Raw genomic sequence first — 22,648 nt, 5'->3', positions numbered from 1 at the left:
ATGTAAGGTGCGAAGCTGGTGAGATATAGACGGTTAAACACACCGCCCCACCCTGGACCTGGAAATGAGTCCAATTCATATTGAAGACCCTGTGATATTCTCATGATTACGGAGGTTTTCACTGAGCCACTAATCGGTATAACTAATGTCCCCTCCTAAATATAACATCTGTTTCAGCCATTTCTCCTCCCTCCCTCCTACCCTGGCTCGCACCAACGCTTCTGACAACTAGCTACACTGCTCACTCTTTCTTCATACTTGTTTCCTTATACTGTTCTCAGTGCATGTTTCAGTTATGCCTTTTTTGACAGATATTCCGGTGACTGATTGAGTGGATTCGTCTTTACTTCTGTGCACAAAGAAAGAAGGTAAAAAAAGAGAAAGAAACACGAGGCCCAAACCAGAGAGGATAAAGGGGTGTCATATGGATTGAAAACCTGTGTGAAAACCCAGAGGTCTTAAGAAGAACAAAACCTTAACCAAGCACCCAGTGTATCAGCGCTCGGACACATTAGCCTCTCCCTGTTAACTGTCTGTTACACATACACATTATTCCATTTGCCGAGGGGTGTAAGGATCCACCCCTGGCTTTTGGCATTCCCTCTGCTCCCATAATCATGGAGATGAAGAGGCCTCTGACTCACAGCATTGTTGTCAGTCTTGGACTCATGCAGTGTAACCTGATTGAAGCTCTTTGATTTCTCCACATAGAGCTTCTACAGGGGCTCAGAGGTCCCCTCTACTGGGCCAGACGCTACACTGCAGCCGCCTGGATGGTTACTGCACTGACACGCTTACCAAGTCCAATTCATCTGCAGATACAGAGCATGGAGAACCAGGCTATGAAACATACATCAAGCATACAGAATGAAAAAACACTTCCTGAATTCACTGCAGGACATTATTAGGGGGAAAGAGACCCAAAAAGGTTCTGTTTGGCGTGGTGACAAATCTAAATTCAAGGGCAGTGTTATCTTAACCTAATTTCTCTCTCCCTTTTTCTCACCAGCTATTGAGATTCTCTTAAATAACATCAAATCTGCACCCCTGCCGCTTGCGCTTGCTTGACCTGAAAACATTAATTAAAAACTGAGGCTGGTTTGGGATTTTCATGTAACAAACTGCTGCTACAAATCCAATACTGCACTCTATTGGACATGTTAAGAATTACATTCAAATGTTTTACCAGTAAAAGCTAATTAAAACACAGGAGGTTGGTGGCACCTTAATCGGGGAGGAGGGCTCATAGTAATGGCTGGAACGGAATCAATGGAATGGTTTCCATGTGTTTGATACCATTCCATTCACTCCGTTCCAGCCGTTATTATGAGCCGTCCTCCCCTCAGCAGCCTCCTGTGAATTAAACCAAATAAAAAGCCTCATAATAAAGACATCACAGTGATTGGTTACTATAAGATTGAGAATAAAAGAAAGGCAATGGTCACTTTCAAAAACCTTGTAGTATTTCGACACCCTTTCGTTTCGTTAGCGTTTGTGGAATGTGGTATGACAGTGTTGAATTGACACAAGGTCCTTGGTTATGCCAGTCACACTGCACACTGACCATGGCAACAGGAGCTAGTGAAGAACTCTAAAGTTACCTGTCTTTTGATGAAGCTGGAGGTGGTGTCTGAGGACGTGCTGCCATCCGAACGTTTGAACCGACTTTTCCTCTTAGGCAACTTCCTGGGCAGCTGTTGCAGAGGAGAGAGGGATGAGAGAGGAAAGAAAGAGAGAAATACTTACGTATTTCTATAGATAGAGACCAGAACAAGTCGAGTGCATTCTCAAATCTTCAAATAGCTCAATTTCTCAAATCCTATTACATGGTGTGATAGATCAATGTCTAAAACAAACTGTTCTTCTGGCTGGATATATGGGTCGTTCCACCAATTCGGTGCACCTTAAGAGGTTCGAATTTTTAAAAAAAAGACAATATTAAGTGCCTATTAAGTGTCAAATGAAGTAACGGGGATGACAATTTCTTCCCCTTGTGACAGGGAAGCTTGTTGTGTGCAACAGGAAGTGGCAATTGTTATGCTCGATCCGGTCAGTTTTCCACCACATTTTACTATTAGATATTCAATGTTCCTTCAGAATTATACATATATATTTTTTTAAAGAATAGTTTCAGCATATTAAAACGAGAGTTCAGTTCACGTAACACATTTGACCTAAAAATAAGAGACTGTTTTTTTTCCCCTTAAAATGAATCACTATTTACATTAAATAAATTATAATCTTCAGAAATTACTTTGTCAAAGCAACAAAATAATTGGGGCTTTTCGACGATGGTGAAAACTTGGATAAACGTTGGGGATAAGTAGTATAAAATGTTCCTACAAGTCACTGAGGATGCACAGAGGGAGAGCAAGTCTTTATTCATATTAAAAATCTGAATTTCTGAAACATGTCCATGTGGACTATATTAAAGTGCATTTAATTTAATATGAGGTTTTTAAAATACAATATGTGAGCACAATTTCTACTTAAAATATCAAAGGGACACAAAAAGGTACTCATTTCGTGGAACGACCCATATGTAATGACTGTCTGGATAATAATACGTGTCTAGTAGTGGATGATATTTCTCAAACCATTGATTAAATGTATTTATTGGGGACAAAGGCTGACGCAGAACTGTAAATAGTCATGAACCATGCAGGGAATTGGGCACACCTTGTTCTGGACTGCCCTGTGAGTGCGAGCTTAGCATTTTATTGTTAGATAAGTTTTTTTTTTGAGGGGTGGGGGGGGGGGGGGGGTGGGGGGGGGGGTGGGGGGGGGGGGGTTGAAAATGGACATGCATTCACAATACAGAATATGGACAGACTGTTATACGTACAGCCAGCCCACTGTAGATCTATACGAATCCCCGACTCAATAAAGTCTCGTTGGATTGGATTTAGCTCCCACCCAACAGTTACTTTGATGCCAAAACCTGACGGTAGAGTGCCTTGGCAATTGCGTTTTAATAAAAGCGCTGAAATAAGTAGGCTACAGGTGAGCCGATCTACTCGAACATACACCTCTCAAGAAATGCTTGATATTCACGGTTTCTTACCCGCCACAGATGAACCGTTAAAACAGTTCAATATAAGACACTTGATATCTGTTTTTGGTGGAATATAACGCGTTGTATGCAGAGTTTAATCAGGAAAGGCATTAAAATAAATAATAAAACACCATTGCACAATACATATTGAAAATCAGAAGAATAGAGGCCTGAATTGCGGTTAGAAATCAGAGTGAGTGAAGAACACACTTCAGCAATGAACATTGTAGACCTATCAATCATCTTATCTACTTTCTTTATAGCGACAATTGAATAGCCCAGATAACCGATCGAATTAAACGGATAACATAATCCTATCGTGTGGCATAGCCTTTTGCTTATTTTCATCAATCGGCAGTTTCAAAACGATACCTACTGGCGTAGGTAGAAACTATTGCCAAGGCTGTACGCTTTCATTTCAACAACAAGTAGCAAAACGTTAACCATTTTCAAGCTCCACTTTGCTGAGTGCCATCTTAAAAGAGGAGACCTACCTGAAAATTGTGAGACTGTGAGCCTGTTTCGACACCAGGCAGTGGGTCTGCGGACGATTTGGACATTTTGACTTGCACCATCTATTTGAGAGCGCAGGGAGGCGGGATGCACACAGACATCGGTTATTGGAAAAAACGCTGATACCAACATTACATCTATGTGCAGTGGAAGAGGGAGGGTGTACCGTAGTAGAATAGTGTGAGGGTGTGGGGCGAGAGAGCTACATGGATGTATGGTAAACAAAATATATTTTCTGCATCATGGAAGGAAACATATATCACTATAAAAAAATATATCGAGTCAAGATGTATACTATACTAGCCAATTAGCTCTCATTTGCCCTCGATCCCTGTATATTTGCGTCGCATCCTCTCTCTCTCTCTTTCTCTCTCTCTCTCTCTCTCTCTCTCTCTCTCTCTCTCTCTCTCTCTCTCTCTCTCTTCCTCTCTTTCGCTCCCCCTCTTTCATTCTATGTCTCTCTCTGTGCTCGCTATGAGAGGGTCTCACAGAAGGCTGCTTAATTGGCTTAACAGCTAATCCGTGCAGAAATGAAATGATTCTGTTTTTCAAGTTGGTATTATAAAATGTGGGTGTTTCATTTGAGCAAATGTTCTTTTTTAATAAATAACAACATAAATGTTGTTTTAGTACCATTTCAATTATGTATGCTAAATAAAAGTAAAGGATTAGTGTTTCCTACTGTATATGATTCATGGTTGAATGATGTGTTTCATAATTTGGAATACCATGTAAACTATAGTTATCTATTATAGGCCAAGTAGATACTGGGGACAGGTGTAACATATTTGACTTTTTTTCTATTTCTGTTTGAGTTAGAGGTATTCAAATTTACCATGATAACATGAATCTATTGGTAGAATTTCGAGTAGGCCCACATTAGTCGAGGTTGGTGGTAACCATGCAATGGGTCAATTGTAGCACTTTCTTTAATGGTAAAAATGAAGGCGTATTGTCATCTCATCTTAAATCAATATATTGATTAATATACAATCTAAAACATATAATATTTTCTTCAGCAGGTCATAATATTACTATATGTTTTTTCTTCAGTAAATTGTGGAGTAACCTATGTCAAAAGCCGCAGGTAGCCTAAATAAGGCCTGCTAAAGACATGCTAAAGTTATCTGCGTGAATCCATTGTGCCCTGTACCACCGCACGAACATTCAGCACCATGGACAGCGCCATGATCAAACCAGAGAGGATTTCAGCACCACCGGTCGCCGGTCAGCGCCGCACCTATATTACCGCGCCCAGCCCACCTCACTGCTCGTATTAAGGATATTCAGCTCACCTGTGCTGGGGTTTGTTCCAGTTGTCTGCTTATTGGTCTGCTTATCGTGGACAGATTTTGACGGGGGAAAACCCTCTCACTTTGCCTCGTGCTCTCGGGTGTGGCTCTGTGCAGGAGGAAGATTGCCATGATCTTTGATATTGCTCCCTTTCCCCTTATTTGGAAAAGTTCACGTTTAGAAAATAAATGGAATATAATGGCAGCTACTGCTTCTTTGGCATCCGATGGACTGGTGCTAAACTGTGGTCCTTGGTTAGGCAGTACATTACAATACCATTTACTGGAACCATTATTAAGTCCCAGTTGAGAGCAAAGTCTATTTTCCAAGGCAGCCCTGCATGATAAGACCAAGCAATACCAACTACACTATGAAACAAATATAAATGACATAAAGAAAGTTAATAAAAGCTTTGGCTTTTTTCTATCAACAATGACAAGCTTGGATGGAAAATGACTGAGTATAAAAGCAGATGATTTTGCCACATTTTCAATGTAAGCCTACTAGAAAGTGTGTGCCCTTAGACCTGGAGGGAAGTAAAATTCATTCCACTACCTAAGAATAGTAAAGCCCCCTTTACTGGCTGAAATAGCCGACCAATCAGCCTGTCACCAACCTTTGGTAAAGTTTTGGAAAAAATGGTGTTTGACCAGATACAAAGCTATTTTACAGTAAACAAATTGACAACAGACTTTCAGCATTCTTATAAGGAAGGACATTCAACAAGCACAGCACTTACACGAATGGCTGATGATTCAATGTGGCTTTTGACTTTATCGATCATAGTCTGCTGCTGTAAAAACACATGTGTTATGGCTTTACACCCCTTGCTATAATGTGGATAAATAGTTACCTGTCTAACAGAACACAGAGGGTGTTCTTTAATGGAAGCCTCTCCAACATAATCCAGGTAGAATCAGGAATTCCCCAGGGCAGCTGTCTAGGCCTCTTCATTTTTTAAATCTTTGCTAATGACATGCCATTGGCTTTGACTAAAGCCATTAAAGTGTGTCTATGTATGTGGATGACAGAACACTATGCATGTCAGCTACAACAGCGACCGAAATGACTGAAACACTTAACAAAGAGCTGCAGTTAGTTTCGGAATGGGTGGCAAGGAATAAGTTAGTCCTGAATATTTAAAAAAAACTAAAAGCATTGTATTTGGGACAAATCATTCAATAAACCCTAAACCTCAACTAAATATTGTAATAAATAATGTGGAAATTGAGCAAGTTGAGGTGACTAAACTGCTTGGATTAACCCTGGATTGTAAACTGTCATGGTCAAAACATATTGATACAACAGTAGCTAAGATGGGGAGAAGTCTGTCCATAATAAAGCGTTGCTCTACCTTCTTAACAGCACTATCAACAAGGCAGGTCCTTCAGGCCCTAGTTTTGGCGCACCTGGGCTATTGTTCAGTCGTGTAGTCAGGTGCCCCAAAGAGGGACTTAGGAAAATTCCAATTGGCTCAGAACAGGGCACCATGGCTGACCCTTGGATGTACACAGAGAGCAAACATTAATAATATGCATGTCAATCTCTCCTGGCTCAAAGTGGAGGAGAGATTGACTTCATCACTGCTTGTATTTATGAGAGGTATTGATATGTTGAAAGCACCGAGCTGTCTGTTTAAACAACTAACACACAGCTCGGACACCCATGTATACCCCACAAGACATGCCACCAGAGGTCTCTTCACTGTCCCCAAGTCCAGAACAGGTTATGGTTGGTGCACAGTACTGCATAGAGCCATGACAACATGGAACTATATTCCACATCAGGTAACTGATGCAGCAGTAGAATCAGATTTAAAAAACAGATAAAAATACACCTCATGGAACAGCGGGGACTGTGAAGCAACACAAACATAGGCACATGTATACACACACATGATAACATACTCACTATTCACACACGCACACATGGATTTTGTGTTGTAGATATGTGGTAGTGGAGTAGGGGCCTGAGGGCACACACTTAGTGTGTTGTGAAATCTATTTTGAATGTTCTGTAATGTTTAAAAATTGTATAACTGCCTTCATTTTGCCGGACCCCAGGAAGAGTAGTCACTGCTTTGGCAGCAGCTAATGGGGATCCATAATAAATACCAATACAAATAAATACAATTACACAATCAAGGCAGGAGCACAGGAAACACACACACACACACACACACACACACACACACACACACACACACACACACACACACACACACACACACACACACACACACACATACAAACACAATAATAAAAACAACCACATTCCTCACTGAAAAGATCCTCTATCAACAATCTGAATTGCCAGAAAGGCACCAATGTGTCCAACTGTAGGATATTCTGAAGATTGTTCCATGAGTGAGGTGAGAAGAAACTAAAAGATGTTTGAATACATCTGTGACCTGCAGCACCATCTAGCAGCAATGAGCAGAAAGTGATTCTTCTATAGCAACATCTAAAACCAATTGGTTCACTTCAACAGAGAGAGGGAGAGAGAGAGAGAGAGAGAGAGAGAGAGAGAGAGAGAGAGAGAGAGAGAGAGAGAGAGAGATAAAGAGTGTTAGCTGATTTGAATTTATTTGGGTATAAACATGTATAGCAAGATGTAAGTTGGATCCCCAGAGGAAAGCAGTTGAAAGTATGAATTAAAACAGAGAGAGAGAGAGAGAGAGAGAGAGAGAGAGAGAGAGAGAGAGAGAGAGAGAGAGAGAGAGAGAGAGAGAGAGAGAGAGAGAGAGAGAGAGAGAGAGAGAGAGAGAGAGAGAGAGAGAGAGAGAGAGAGAGATAGAGAGAAATAGAGAGAAATAGAAAGAGAAAGAGAAATAGAGAGAGAAATAGAAAGAGAAAGAGAAATAGAGAGAGAAATAGAGAGAGAAATAGAAAGAGAAATAGAAAGAGAAATAGAAAGAGAAATAGAAAGAGAAATAGAAAGAGAAATAGAAAGAGAAATAGAAAGAGAAATAGAAAGAGAAATAGAGAGAGAGAGAAATAGAAAGAGAAATAGAGAGAGAGAGCGAGCGAGAGAAATAGAAAGAGAAATAGAGAGAGAGAGCGAGCGAGAGAGAGAGAGAGAGAGAGAGAAATAGAAAGAGAAATAGAGAGAGAGATGGGTCAGCAGTCAAATCTCAGTGATGGATACATATCAGTGGTTGGTGACATAAGAACATCCAGGGGCAATTTCCTGAGTTTCACGCCTGTCATAATCAAACAGCCTAGCTTTCAATCACCTGATGATGAGCACTGTAGGCCACCAGGCCCTAACATGTCGGTGGTCAACAGATCACATGTGATGTGGATGTGACAGCAGGAGACAGTGGTGGTTTATTGACAGCTGGGCTATGCTTTGTATTGGCAATCAGATCTGAATGGTTTGTTTGGCAGGGAGGAAGAGGGATGCTTGGTGGGTAACTTTGAATTGTCAGTCATTGAGTATTGGGAGCACTGTGCTCTCTTCATCAATGAGCAGCCATGGGATTGAATTGATCGCTGACTGATGGTAATGTAATGATGACGATCTATCCTATTCAACCCCCACTGCCCTCCAACAGACAGACAGCCAGGCAGGCACCCACACACACAGAAACACACAGAAACACACACACACACACACACACACACACACACACACACACACACACACACACACACACACACACACACACACACACACACACACACACACACACACACACACATATTTTAGTTTTTTGTTTCTTGCAAAAAGCATTTTTTACCTCATTGTGCATTGGATGGTAGGAGTGTCATTTGTGAGAGAAAATGTGTGTAGCCTATCAGTAAGTTTGCACCGTTTGGAACTAGTCAAATAGTACCAGAAAAAGTGGCAGGTGCTGCTCAGTCCTACTATCAGGCAACAGTGAACATGCCAAAGGCACGAGGTTGGCTGCAGAGGCAGAGCCATCAGTCAGCTGAGCGCAAGGCAAACACAGCTCTTTTGACTTTGACATTTTATCGTTTCACTTCCCTCCACCTCAGGCATTGGCTCAGTTACAGAGCACATACATTCACTTTTCACTCGCTTCTTTTCATAGCACAAAAAAAGTTTCGTTTGATTTGTTGTTTAGTTCATAGCACACATTTAACAGCTATTTTCAGGTCTCTCCAGAGATGTTCGATTAGGTTCAAGTCCGAGCTCTGGCTGGGCCACTCAAGGACATTCAGAGACCTGTCCCGAAGTCACTCCTGCGTTGTCTTGGCAGTATGCTTAGGGTCGTTGTCCTGTTGGAAGGTGAACCTTCGCCCCAGTCTGAAGTCCTGAGTGCTCTGGAACAGGTTTTCATCAAGGATCTCTCTCCATTCATCTTTCCCTTGATCCTGACTAGTCTCCTAGTCCCTGCCGCTGAAAAACATCCCCACGGCATAATTCTGACACCACCATGCTTCACCGTATTTTATTATTCGAATTTTTTTGTTTAACCATTATTTAACTAGGCAAGTCAGTTAAGAACACATTCTTATTTACAATGATGGCCTACCCCGGCCAAACCCGGACGACGCTGGGCCGATTGTGCGGTGCCCTATGGGACTCCCAATCACGGCTGGATGTGATGCAGCCTGGATTCGAACCAGGGTGTCTGTAGTGACGCCTCTAGCACTGAGATGCAGTGCCTTAGACCGCTGCGCCACTCGGGAGCCTGTAGGGATGGTGCCAGGTTTCCTCCAGACATGACGCTTGGCATTCAGGCCAAAGAGTTCAATCTTGGTTTCATCAGACCAGAGAATCTTGTTTCTCATGGTCTGAGAGTACTTTAGGTGCCTTTTGGCAAACTCCAAGCGAGCTGTCATGTGCCTTTTACTGAGGAGTGGCTTCTGTCTGGCCACTCTACCATAAAGGCCTGATTGGTGGAGTGCTGCAGAGATGGTTGTCCTTCTGGAAGGTTCTCCCATCTTCACAGAGGAACTCTGGAGTTCTGTCAGAGTGACCATCGTATTCTTGGCCAACTCTAGGAAGAGTCTTGGTGGTTCCAAACATCTTCCATTTAAGAATGATGGAGGCTACTGGGTTATTGGGGACCTTCAATGCTGCAGAAATATTTTGGTAACCTTTCCTAGATCTGTGTCTTGACACAATCCTGTCTCAGAGCGTTATGGACAATTCCTTCGACCTCATGGCTTGGTTTTTGCTCTGACATGCACTGTCAACTGTGGGACCTTATATAGACTGGTATGTGTATTTCCAAATCATGTCCAATCAATTGAATTTACCCCAGGTGGACTCCAATCAAGTTGAAGAAACATCTCAAGGATGATCAATGGAAACAGGATGCACCTGAGCTGAATTTCGAGTCTCATAGCAAAGGTTCTGAATACTTATGTAAATAAGGTATTTCTCTTTTCCGCTCTGTCATTATGGGGTATTATGTGTAGATTGATGAGGATTTTCTTTTTAGAACAAGGCTGTAATGTAACAAAATGTGAAAAAGGTGAAGGGGTCTGAATACCTTACGAATGCACTGTATATACATTACCAGTCAAAAGTTTGGACACACCTACCCATTCAAGGGTTTTTCTTTATTTTTATTATTTTCAACATTGTAGAATAATAGTGAAGACATCAAACTATGAAATAACACACATGGAATCATGTAGTAACAAAAAAGTGTTAAACAAATCAAAATATATTTTATATTTGAGAATCTTCAAGGAAGCTACCCTTTGCCTTGATGACAGCTTTGCACACTCTTGGCATTCTCTCAACCAGCTTCATGAGGAATGCTTTTCAAACAGTCTTGAAGGAGTGCCCATATATGCTGAGCACTTGTTGGCTGCTTTCCTTCAATTGGGTTGAGGTCAGGTGATTGTGGAGGCCAAGTTTTCTGATCAGGCACTCCATCACTCTCCTTCTTGGTCGAATAGCCCTTACACAGGGTGGGATGAGTTGGGTCATATATATACAGTATATCACAAAAGTGAGTACACCCCTCACATTTTTGTAAATATTTGAGTATATCTTTTCATGTGACAACACTGAAGAAATGACACTTTGCTACTATGTAAAGTAGTGAGTGTACAGCTTGTATAACAGTGTAAATTTGCTGTCCCCTCAAAATAACTCAACACACAGCCATTAATGTCTAAACCGCTGGCAACAAAAGTGAGTACACCCCTAAGTGAAAATGTCCAAACTGTCACGCCCTGACCATAGTTTGCGTTGTATGTTTCTATGTTTTGTTTGGTCAGGGTGTGATATGAGTGGGCATTCTATGTTGTATGTCTAGTTTGTCTGTTTCTATGTGTTTGGCCTGATATGGTTCTCAATCAGAGGCAGGTGTTAGTCGTTGTCTCTGATTGGGAGCCATATTTAGGTAGCCTGTTTTGTCATTGTGGGTTGTGGGTGAGTGTTCCTGTTTCCTGTGTCTTTGTGTATGTGACCAGACAGGACTGTTTCGTTTCATGTTATTCTCGGTTATAGTTATCTTGTTGTTTTGTTAGAGTATTCGGTTTTCATTAAAAGGAATATGAATACTCACCACGCTGCATCTTGGTCCTCCTCTCTTTCTCCTAACGACGGACGTTACACCTGGCTACCCAGGTCAAAATCAGACTCTGAAAACCAGCAGACACTGCGGCCCCCGAGGACCGGACCTGTTGTACTTTAACCAGAAAATATTTGGTGTGTGGTATGATCATTAGATAAACATTGCAATCAGGAGTTTTTGATTGGTTGCTGTAACACTGCCTATAACTGTCATACTGTTGTGTGCTATTATGTCTTTATTACTGTATGCTTACACAGCCCAACATCACAACTTGGTTTGATTTATACACCCTTTATATCTCTTCTCTTGGTAAGTTATCACACGTTGTAATCTGTTGGTAAGAACTCTTAGGTAACAGGTTGGTCATGATAGAAAGTATATTGTACCACAGCAGGCTACATCACAGTAGCCTACACCACAGTAGGCTACATCACAGCAGACTACACCACAGTAGGCTACACCACAGTAGGCTACATCACAGTAGGCTACATCACAGCAGGCTACACCACAGTAGGCTACACCACAGCAGGCTACACCACAGCAGGCTACATCACAGTAGGCTACATCACAGTAGGCTACACCACAGTAGGCTACATCACAGCAGGCTACATCACAGTAGGTTACATCACAGTAGGCTACACCACAGCAGGCTACATCACAGTAGGCTACATCACAGTAGGCTACATTTTTCCAACTACATTTTAGACATTATTCACTGTTTTGCATCCAATTCCAACAACAATCCTTTTAGGAATTGGGAAAAGTGTATTGGCCTGTCTGGTGTACAGGGTTATTGAAAGAATTTGATGTTGGGCATCTGATGGTGGTTTATCTTGCATCTGGCTTGGAACTAACCATCACGACCTTTCCTCGACACCCAAAGTAACAGGTGAGAAAAATAATGCAGTTCGTAGTCTGTGTTAAGGTTCCTACAGAGCCAAGCACCGTTTCATACAGAGCTGCGCCTCTAGAGGGAGTTGCGAGATGCTGAGCAGAAGACAACTGAAGAGTGTGAGCGGTGGCGCTTCTAAGCTTGGCGAGAGGGGGAGAGGCAGGCAAAGGAGAAAGAAAACATCAGAAGAGGCGCAAGGAGTGCGATATTGTGCGTTTATGTCTGTTTGTCATCACTGGACTGGCCCCCCATTCTGACCACTCAAACCGTCAACGGTACCAGTGACTTCAATTCGGCCTATCCTGCCCAATATTGGTTTGTCTCATGCGGTCTAGTTTGGAGGGAAAGAAGCGAGAAGGATGATCACGGTGAGTCCTCTTTCCAGCGTGATCCGGCCGAGTATGCGCATGTTTAATAATGTAGGGTTCTTTATGCTGTTTAGGGAAGGCCAAACCTTCCTAATGCTATCGTACACCCATTTGATTTGAGAAACGGGATTATTGCAATTCCATCAGTGCGTAATTGAGGGGAGTCGGCAGAATTGTATTTTATTAATTCAGGGGTTGTGCGCCTGAGACCACTGTGTTTTTCGCAGAAGTGGCCCAGTGTGCTAATCGATCCGTGTTTCTTACGGCTCAATAATGTCAATAGCCCTATATAAGCACTGATATTTAAAAAAAGAAGAAAAAAAAGAACATACAGTTAACGTTATAGGCTCTAATATCTTGATTTTAAAATCGATGAGTTTGCAGGTTAGAGAAGCACACTAAAATGACTGCTGCCGTCTATGCATCGCTGTCATAGCCACCAACTCAAAGGTCGCAGCTGCAGGAGGTACACGTCTAGAAGGAATTACCAACCGCAGCACTTCTGTTTGTTGCCATGTTCGAGTTATTTTAAATGAAATATAGGCTAGGTCATCATAGTAGGAAGTAAAAAAAAAAATATATATATAGGCTAATGTTTTTGTAGGTTAGGCTACTGATGAGCCAGCCCTACAAAACATAAATAAGGTGATGTGAAGCGTTGGAATGTGAAATAGTGGCACCTCAAGTCCACCAGATCCATCAAACTCTTTGCATTCTGGCAGAAGTGATTAATTGTTAATGGATGCAGTGTGTTCCTTGTACCGCAGGCGCTCAATAATTTCAACTCGTGCTCTGCTTTACCGTGCGGTGTTACAAACGGAAGCTTGGTTTTAGCTAGCTGAAAAGCGAAGCACGTGCTTCAAGTACGGTGAATGTGGGCTAGACATCCGGCAAAACAAAACACTTATGCATCTGGTGGACTTCGAGCATGACAGTCCACAGTTTGTATTGCCTGTCATGGGTTTATTGATTCATGGCATTTGTTTGTCAGGGCCTAAAGCATGCTCGAATTTCCTCTCCCCTCTCTGGGTGAAGAACAAGACACATAAACTACTTGGCGGGCGGGTGTGACATGCAACATTGTAGCCTACAAGTAGACTAATCTGACACCGCTACTGTACAAAAACAGCGTCAAAATGGTAATAGCTGTGATCTCTGTTATCGTTGTCACATAGGCAACACTGAACAGTTATGTAACGAGTGTGTGTATGCCGGAGATATTATAGCCCTCACATAGCCTTTGCATGGAATGATACATTGCCTCTAGCCTTGGATACACTTTTATTCTATGTTATTAGGCTACACGTATGTTAGGCCTACATACCATTAATAAAACATTTGTAAACTGGGTGGTTCGAGCCCTGATTGCTGATTGTCTAACAGCCGTGGTATATCAGACCGTATACCACTGGTATGACAAAACATTTATTTTTACTGCTCTAATTACCTTGGTAACCAGTTTATAATAGCAATAAGGCACCTCGGAGTTTGTGGTATATGGCAAATATACCATGGCTCAGAGCTGTATCCAGGCACTCCCCTTAGCCGTGGTATATTGGCCATATATCACACCTCCTCGTGCATTATTGCTTAAATATGGCTGATGATGCGATTATCATATATGTATTTACTTTGATGCGCTCCTCATAGGCTACAGCACAGTACACCAAGCTACTAGAAATATAAGCTGTAATCGAAAAACTGAAAAAAAGGATCCTGTTAATTAAAATTACGAATAGATGCCAATCTCAATGCACACGCTGTTTGCATTATGTAACGCAAGTGTATCGCTGTCCGGTCGATATGTCGTGCAAACGTCCCCGAGGAATTGCCCCCCCACATTCTGTCATAAAAGCGCTAGAGAGGTGGGAAAGGATTCAAGCAGTATGTCTACAGCCACATAAAAACAGAGATAATTGGAGCTCTTGAACGCCGTAACGATTGGCAACGTCAAGACATTTGCAATGGGGGCACTGGACGACCTTGTGCACGGGAGAGAACTGAGTTTTCAGAGCTGGAGGGGCTGTAGTAGCGTCCATTGACTGAAGGCAAATCTCCTTGAACTCTCTTGATCCACCAGAAGCCACAATCAGCAGCCTGGACGGATACGTGCCAGAGAAGGCATACTAGCCATCAGGAATAAATTCTATTTTTGCTTCAACAACACAACATGCCTTCCGACATGAGCGCCTGCTCATGTTCCCAGTTCCCACAAAAAATATGCAACGATAGGCGACAGCAGCAAATCAGCGTTGCGTTAAGTTGGTAGAAGCCGTTCTGCACATTCAAGAGCTCAGGTTGTTTTGAGGCCTGTCTGTCCCTGCTATGTTCAGCTGATGCTAGCCTAATGTAGGTACCACTTATGGGACTAGCTTTGATACTGAAGAGTCGTGCTGTTAAAGGCAATGTGTTCTTCTGTTCTGCTGATTTAGGGAGAACTAGACATAATAATTATATATAACCATATAGTAATAATAAATCATTATGTAAACCATACGCATATATGCCTTAGCTAGAGGTTGAACTAGTCTTACTATTATCGTGGATGGGTAGGCCTATAGCTCTGCACAGATGGTAAATCAGTAGTAGTTATTTGTAAGATAAAGCACCTTTAACACGTTAGGAAAGCCTATAATGGGGATTCTCTTTCAATGTGCAATTTATATCAGTGGCTAGATTTGTTGTGCTTGTGCCCAAATAGACCTCAATTTACAGGAATGGGGAGAAATCCCTTCTTTATCTAATTGATTCAGGAAATGTAAGTCTGATGGGTCATTAGCCTTGATGGTGTACAGTGCCTTGCAAAACTATTCATCCCCCTTGGCGTTTTTCCCCGTTTGTTGCATTACAACCTGTAATTTAAATAGATTTTTATTTGGATTTCATGTCATGGACATACACAAAATAGTCAAAATTGGTGAAGTGAAATTAAAAAAATTACTTGTTTCAAAAAATTATAAAAAAATATAAAACGGAAAAGTGGTGCATGCATATGCATTCACCCCCTTTGCTATGAATCCCCTAAAATAAGATCTGGTGCAACCAGTTACCTTCAGAAGTCACATAATTAGTTAAATAAAGTCCACCTGTGTGTAATTTAAGTGTCACATGATCTCAGTATATATACACCTGTTCTGAAAGGCCCCAGAGTCTGCAACACCACTAAGCAAATGGCACCACCAAGCAAGTGGCACCATGAAGACCAAGGAGCTCTCCAAACAGGTCAGGGACAACGTTGTGGAGAAGTACAGATCAGGGTTGGGTTATAAAAAAAATATCAGAAACTATGAACATCCCACGGAGCACCATTAAATCCATTATTAAAAAATTGAAAAAACATGGCACCACAACAAACCTGCCAAGAGAGGACCGCCCACCAAAACTCACGGACCAGGCAAGGAGGGAATTAATCAGAGCGGCAACAAAGAGACCAAAGATAACCCTGAACATAGCGGAGATTGGAGTATCTGTCCAAAGGACCACTTTAAGCCGTACACTCCACAGAGATGGGCTTTACGGAATAGTGGTCAGAAAAAGCCATTGCTTAAAGAAAGAAATAAGCAAACACGTTTGGTGTTCGCCAAAAGGCATGTGGGAGACTCCCCAAACCTATGGAAAAAGCTACTCTGGTCAGATGAGACTAAAATTGAGCTTTTTGGCAATCAAGGAAAACGCTATGTTTGGCGCAAACCCAACACCTCTCATCATCCCGAGAACACCATTCCCACAGTGAAGCATGGTGGTGGCAGCATCATGCTGTGGGGATGTTTTTCATCGGCAGGGACTGGGAAACTTGTCAGAATTGAAGGATTTTTTAAAATTTATTTATTTATTTTACTGTTATTTTACCAGGAATGATGGATGGTGTTAAATACAGGGAAATTCTTGAGGGAAACCTGTTTCAGTCTTCCTTCCAGAGATTTGAGACTGGGACAGAGCTTCACCTTCCGGCAGGACAATGACCCTAAGCATATTGCTAAAGCAACACTTGAGTGGTTTAAGGGGAAACCTTTAAATGTCTTGGAATGGCCTAGTCGAAGCCCAGACCACATACCACAGATTCACAATTGGATTGACTTAAAGATTGCTGTACACCAGCAGAACCCATACAACTTGAAGGAGCTGGAGCAGTCTTTCCTTGAATAATGGGCAAAAAACCCAGTGGCTAGATGTGCCAAGCTTATAGAGATATACCCCAAGAGACTTGCAGCTGTAATTTCTGCAAAAGGTGGCTCTACAAAGTACTGACTTTGGGGGGGTGAATAGTGCATGCTCAAGTTCTGTTTTTTTGTCTTATTTCTTGTTTGTTTCACAATAAAAAATATTTTGCATCTTTCAAAGTGGTAGGCATGTTGTGTAAATCAAATGATACAACCCCCCCCCCAAAATTAAAATCAATTTTAATTCCAGGTTGTAAGGCAACAAAATAGGAAAAATGCCAAGGGGGGTGAATACTTCCGGAAGCCACTGTGAGGGGTAAGCTGCTTGGAATCATCAAAATTGCCACTAAACCACATATCTAGGTCCAGCTTGTCCTACCCTAATCTGTATTGGTAAGCAGACGGAGGAGGGTAGTGATACAGGATGTCCATGATGGTTGCCCAATCTGATTAGTTTCCTGTGATCTTGTCTTCATCAGTGAGAGAATGAGTCAGTGATAATATGAATGTCTTCTGTGTTTCCTACCAGTGATGCCAGGCTCCCACCACCTGTTATCTCCTTCCTCTTTACATCTAACGAGTCAAGTCACCAGACTGGTCTATGATGAAATTATAGACTAAACCTTGACAAATGTTTAAGTTGTGATGATTGTGATGTTGTTGTCTGACATTTCTTTGAAGACACGTATTGAGAGTCGCTCTGCATCTCCAAATTATGATTATATAACTTCCATGTATGACTTGTTTTTGGTTGCTGGCACTGACCCATGACATAATTGTAGGGTTAATTGGATTTCTGGTGTTCTTACCAACACAACTCTAACTTCTAATGCCCTTCTAATTCCACCCCTGTTTGTGTGTGTTTTTTGTCTCTCCTCCCAGACTCAGAAGCACTGGAGATCATAGAGTATCCCCTAAACCTTTCACACCACCTGCTAGGTCCGAAGCTCTGGTCTGACACACCCCTAGACCTGTCCCGGTCACACCCACCCACCCACACCCCTGCAGAACAGCGTCTGAAACAAATCACTTCTTCAAACCTCTGCCCACTGGAATAAATGAGTGGACCTGCTGGAGAGGATAGGGCTGGGATATATACCAGAACCTACACAGGTAAAGTCCACAGTCATACTGGTGTCCGTAGAATAGCAGGTGAACTGTTTTTTACAGGATATTAGGTTAGGATAAGACAAGTCAAGATTCTTGTCTTTTGTGTTTTTTTTCTGTCGAATTTTCAGAAAGACTGTTGCATGTCTAGTTAAAGTTGGTAGATTTATGAATTATTATTCAAACTCTAACTGCCCCACCTGCCCTATGCTGTGCTTCTCCCCCTTCCCTACAACACAGAATGTCCTGGTTCAGCGGCTTCCTAGTGGCCAGAGTCGACGACCGCAAGACCGCGTGGGGGGAGCGCAATGGCAAGAAGTCCAAGCAGAAGGGAGGCTCATCCCTCTGCAACCCGCGTTACATGAGCTGCCTGAGGGACCCGGACGCCATGGAGCCCCCCTCTGGAGCCCCCCTCAACCCCCACCACTGTGGAGGGGGGGCCGGGGCGGTGGGCGGGGGGGGCAACTTCGGTGTGCGCTGCATCTGGCAAGAGGACCACTATGGCAAAGGCGGCGTCACCGGTGAAGGGGTGGGGCTCAAATCTGTCGACCTGGGCTTTGAGGACGGGGACCTGAAGGGGAGGAATGGGGGGGGTGGCGGGGAGGGGGGTGACGAGGGCCTCAATGGGGGAGGGGTGGTGACGGCGGCAGACTGCTGGCTGCGGGTGGTGCGGGTGTTCCAGTCCAAGAAGTTCCAGTCTCATAAGCTGGAGCTTCTGTACCAGCGCTACTTCTTCAGACTCAACCAGAGCTCCCTCACCATGCTGATGGGGGTGCTAGTGATCGTGTGCGGCGTGATGCTGACCTTCCACTGTGTCCACGCGACCCCGGACGTGGCCTACTCCTCGGCCCTCTCCGTGGCCATGGCCCTGTTCATGGCCCTCATGGTTGTGTGTAACCGGAACGGCTTCCACCAGGACTACATGTGGATGGTGAGCTACCTGGTTATCGGGGTCCTATTGCTGATGCAGGTGTTCGGCGTGCTGATGGTGGCGCCTCGCAGCGCATCTGAGGGCATCTGGTGGTCTGTGTTCTTCATCTACATCATCTACACGCTGCTGCCTGTCAGGATGAGAGCAGCCGTGCTGAGCGGAGGGGTGCTCTCCACCATTCACCTGGTCACCACCTGGCAGTTCAACCAGGAAGACGTGTTCCTCTGGAAACAGGTAGGCTCCTTGGCCTACAGTGCGTTATATTCATTTATTAAGATTTTCCTAAGGCTGCAGTGAGTGTCTGCATGCTGAGACTTTGTGGTATCTGGGCCTTATCTTGGGCCTACAGCACAGGCTACAATATTATCATTGTATCAGTGCAGGTGACCATGTGGTTCTAGTCTGACAAGTAGAGATAGGCATTGGAAATGATATCACTATTTGAAAAATAACACTATTTTTTTCAGATATCTGGATAGTCGAAATACATGTGTTTAAAAAATATATATGTTTAAAAAAAAAAATCTATGTAGACTTGCTCGCTCGACTCAAGAGAAAGCCTGCTTGGAAGGGTGGGTGAGGGGTGAGATAGGAGCAGGGGCCGGTGTGTGTGACTATGTGTCTATGTGTGTGGCACGGAGGGAAAGAGAGAGCTAGAAAGTAGAACCGACTCATGCTAGTTAGACAAACTTGTTGCTGACAAAGTTTATCTATCACACCATCTGGTAGTGACTGTCTTGACTGCATCAACTTGTTGTGAAGAAGCTAGCTAGCTACAGTAGCCAGCTAAGTTAGCCAGCTAGCTAGCTAAAGTTGCAAGGCTAATTGAGGCTAACTGAGGCTCTTTTGAGGCGTCCTTGCCTACAACTCACTTCACGTGCTACACATGGAGCCTCTGACTGTAGCACCGCATTGATTGACCAACAATAACAACAAGCTACATGAGTGAAACGTACGTTTGTAGGCTACCTGTGCAACTTTTTTTATGGGTCACCGCATACTTTTTTTTCCATAAAACACAACATTTAATATAAGGATCTCAAAAATGAATACTCTCCAAAAGAAGATCCAATACTAAAGTCCGTTCGGATATTGGAATATTCTAATAACCCTGCCCCTCCCTACTGACAATACATCGTTTTTTGGAAGCTTGTATGAATGTGTTTCACTGTGTTTTGCTCAGTGGGTGGAACAGTGTGTTTGTCGCTAGGTTGCCAGTAGATTTCTGAATGTTTTGTAGGCAATCTGTGTGTGTGTATGTGTGTGTGGCCTACTGTATGTTGATTGTGCGTCATGCCAAGGACCCGGGGGCTAGCTGAAGGTCAATGGGCTGAATGAACCACCTCGGCCGGCCGGATGTGTGTGTGTTTGTGTGTCTGCGTGTGTGTGTGCCAGAGAGAGAATACCATAGCCCATAATACTATTAAGCCGTATCACTCAGGTCTCTGTGCTCCCACACAAGGGACACTTTGTGCATTTTTACAAGGGTGGGGGGTGCTGTACGGAGGCTGAGGCTGGGTGCACTCTGTACTACTGTAACTGTTGTGTAACTGTTTCTGACCATTGGGAGAAGGTATGGGAAAGGAATAATGGGGAGACTATTCCACAAAAACAATAAGGGGACACAAAAGAATGTTTGGCCTAGTTCATGGTGGAACATTAGTCGTTATAATGTTGTTTCCCCCCTTGATTAAAATAACAGGATTTCTTCCCACTGGGAGAGTGCTCAGCCTTTGTCCAGGTTCACAGGCAATTGTACATGAAATGACTTCATGTCAGAAATATAGGCTTTATATATATTTTTTTTATATATAGTGATGGTGGAAAATCGATACAGTTACATATCAGGATATTATTTTTGATGATATATCGTAATATCTTTGGGGACAATATCGCAGTATATTTGTGCGCTAGTCAGCTGTACATGCTTCAATACTCTAGTATTTTCCCTTCAGAGCTTGTTCTCCATCATCTTTAAAAAAAAATGGTGAGCCAACTAAGTATGGTGATAATATCATATTATGAGGTCCCTGGCAATTCCCAGCCCTGATACATAGACACTATAGACTCCGTACACATTATATTTTGTAGAAAGCTTAACTGTTTACCAAAGGATGTTATTTAGGAAGAGGAAAAGGGAACCTCTTTGGTTACTATGAAAGAGAGCTAAGAGATAGTTTACAACCTGTCATACATTGAGACTGAAATATACTTAGCTGTCACCTCTGACGAGATGAATGTCTATTATTGATGAGGAAGATGTTTACTCAAGCCCCTGCACGGAAAGATCACTGCTCAAGAATATGCGAGCCTAACAACATCTGTGTAACATCTTTATTGTGCTATATGGTGAGAACTGGGCTACTGGGCGTGTGCGTAATGTAATGGTGTTCTCAATGACCCCCACGTCATGCATGTGACACAAAGCACATAGTGTTTTGTTTGCTGTAATAAAGTGAATGAGGGTCCTACTGAATGTAATCATATGTGTGTGTACATGGCTGTACAGTAATAAAGTGCCATCCATCACTTTTATATGCTTGTGTGGAAGTATTTCCCCTTTCTCCGATAACTCATTAACCTTGCTGGGTTTCTGTTGGCGTCGTTAGCTACAGATAATGAATTTGTGAAATCGTTACGCACAGACACACGCACATAGTGGAATGACATTGTGGTATAAATAGGATGTAGGGTATGTTGCCTGCCTGCCACTTGCGTGGCTGGCCTCACTCCGCCTGTCACTGATCCAAGCCCTTCCCCTGCTGAGAACATGGGCTGGATTAGAAATCTAGACCCAGGATGTGTTGGGGCCTTTGCTCTGCCTGGCACTGTAGCCTTTTTACAACAAAAATTGTAATCGCTTTGGTAGTGTTTTCACAAGTATGTGGTACATTTTCACAACTCTTAGTACAAAACTCCAAACTGTTCACACTCGTAACGCAGCCAGTCCTTCATTCAAAACCTGTCATTGTGCGTTCATTTGGATTGTAAACATCTCTCACCACACCACCATTTATTCAACATAAGTTTACTGTGAAATGTAATGAGAACATTTGTTTAATCACCAAAACACAACATAAGGATATCTTTTCAATTGAGTCGTTTTAACTACCAGTTAATCCAATAGCAAACAATGCAAGACACGCGTTTTAAATCGCCCTTAGAAGTGCTGAAAGTAATATGCTACAATACTGTAAATTACACCGTTTTCACATTAGGCAACACGCTTACATTACCCAATAATATCTATCCAATGTGTAATCAAAAGTGTGCTCAAGGAAGACATTCTCTACAATCATTAATGCAAAAAAAAAACATGTTATTTTTCCGATATAATTGCAACATTGGTGTACTGCATGTAATCACATGCAAGAAATTAAATGAAACAAATGAAATGAATGAAAATAAAACAACATTTAGCACGCATTAATTTGCATCAAGCCTGTCTTGAGCATTTAGCCATAAATTCTCATCCACATCACAGTGAATGTCCTCATTGTTCATGCACTGCGGGATAAACCTTTTGGAATGGTGAATCCAAGCTTGACATTGGTCTGCATTGATGTCGTTGCATGCATCATCCATGGCCAGAAGGAGGGTGACACGCTCATGGGGATGGCGATTGTATACCTTCCAAATCCATGCTGAAAAAATCAAGGAGAGTATGGGGGCAGGTATAGATTGGGTTACAGATCGGAGATGAGTCCGAAACCATGCGTGAACCACCTCTCCACGATGGAACCTGACGTTGTCCCACACAATGACATAGGTGACCCCTTCACCTTGACAGGCCTCTCAATTTCATTGAGAAACACAAAGAGGTG

At 42.7% G+C, this 22,648-nt stretch overlaps 2 protein-coding genes across 4 annotated transcripts in view; one reads left to right on the top strand and one right to left on the bottom strand.

Moving 5' to 3' along the window:
• Window positions 1-3,950, bottom strand: part of cacnb3a (calcium channel, voltage-dependent, beta 3a) — a 30,024-nt gene extending 26,074 nt beyond the window's left edge. The window contains exons 1-2 of one of the 2 annotated variants that reach the window (XM_055892889.1): window positions 3,550-3,950; window positions 1,602-1,694 (exon numbers count right to left, since the gene is read on the bottom strand). In XM_055892889.1, the coding sequence (XP_055748864.1) occupies window positions 1,602-1,694; window positions 3,550-3,630 (174 nt within the window). In that variant the 5' untranslated portion in view covers window positions 3,631-3,950. The remainder of the gene's footprint in view (window positions 1-1,601; window positions 1,695-3,549) is intronic. The other variant, XM_055892888.1, reaches the window with a different exon arrangement.
• An 8,413-nt stretch (window positions 3,951-12,363) lies between these two features.
• adcy6a (adenylate cyclase 6a) overlaps window positions 12,364-22,648 on the top strand; it is a 50,366-nt gene continuing 40,081 nt past the window's right edge. The window contains exons 1-4 of one of the 2 annotated variants that reach the window (XM_055892885.1): window positions 12,364-12,626; window positions 17,037-17,102; window positions 17,669-17,899; window positions 18,134-19,058. In XM_055892885.1, coding sequence (XP_055748860.1) covers window positions 18,135-19,058 — 924 coding nt within the window. In that variant the 5' untranslated portion in view covers window positions 12,364-12,626; window positions 17,037-17,102; window positions 17,669-17,899; window position 18,134. The remainder of the gene's footprint in view (window positions 12,627-17,036; window positions 17,103-17,668; window positions 17,900-18,133; window positions 19,059-22,648) is intronic. The other variant, XM_055892884.1, reaches the window with a different exon arrangement.

This window comes from Salvelinus fontinalis, chromosome 31 (genome assembly GCF_029448725.1).
Source record: "Salvelinus fontinalis isolate EN_2023a chromosome 31, ASM2944872v1, whole genome shotgun sequence".
Lineage (NCBI taxonomy): Eukaryota > Metazoa > Chordata > Actinopteri > Salmoniformes > Salmonidae > Salvelinus > Salvelinus fontinalis.
Note: the sequence above shows the minus strand (reverse complement) of the source record. Positions and strands in the feature narration are given on the sequence as shown.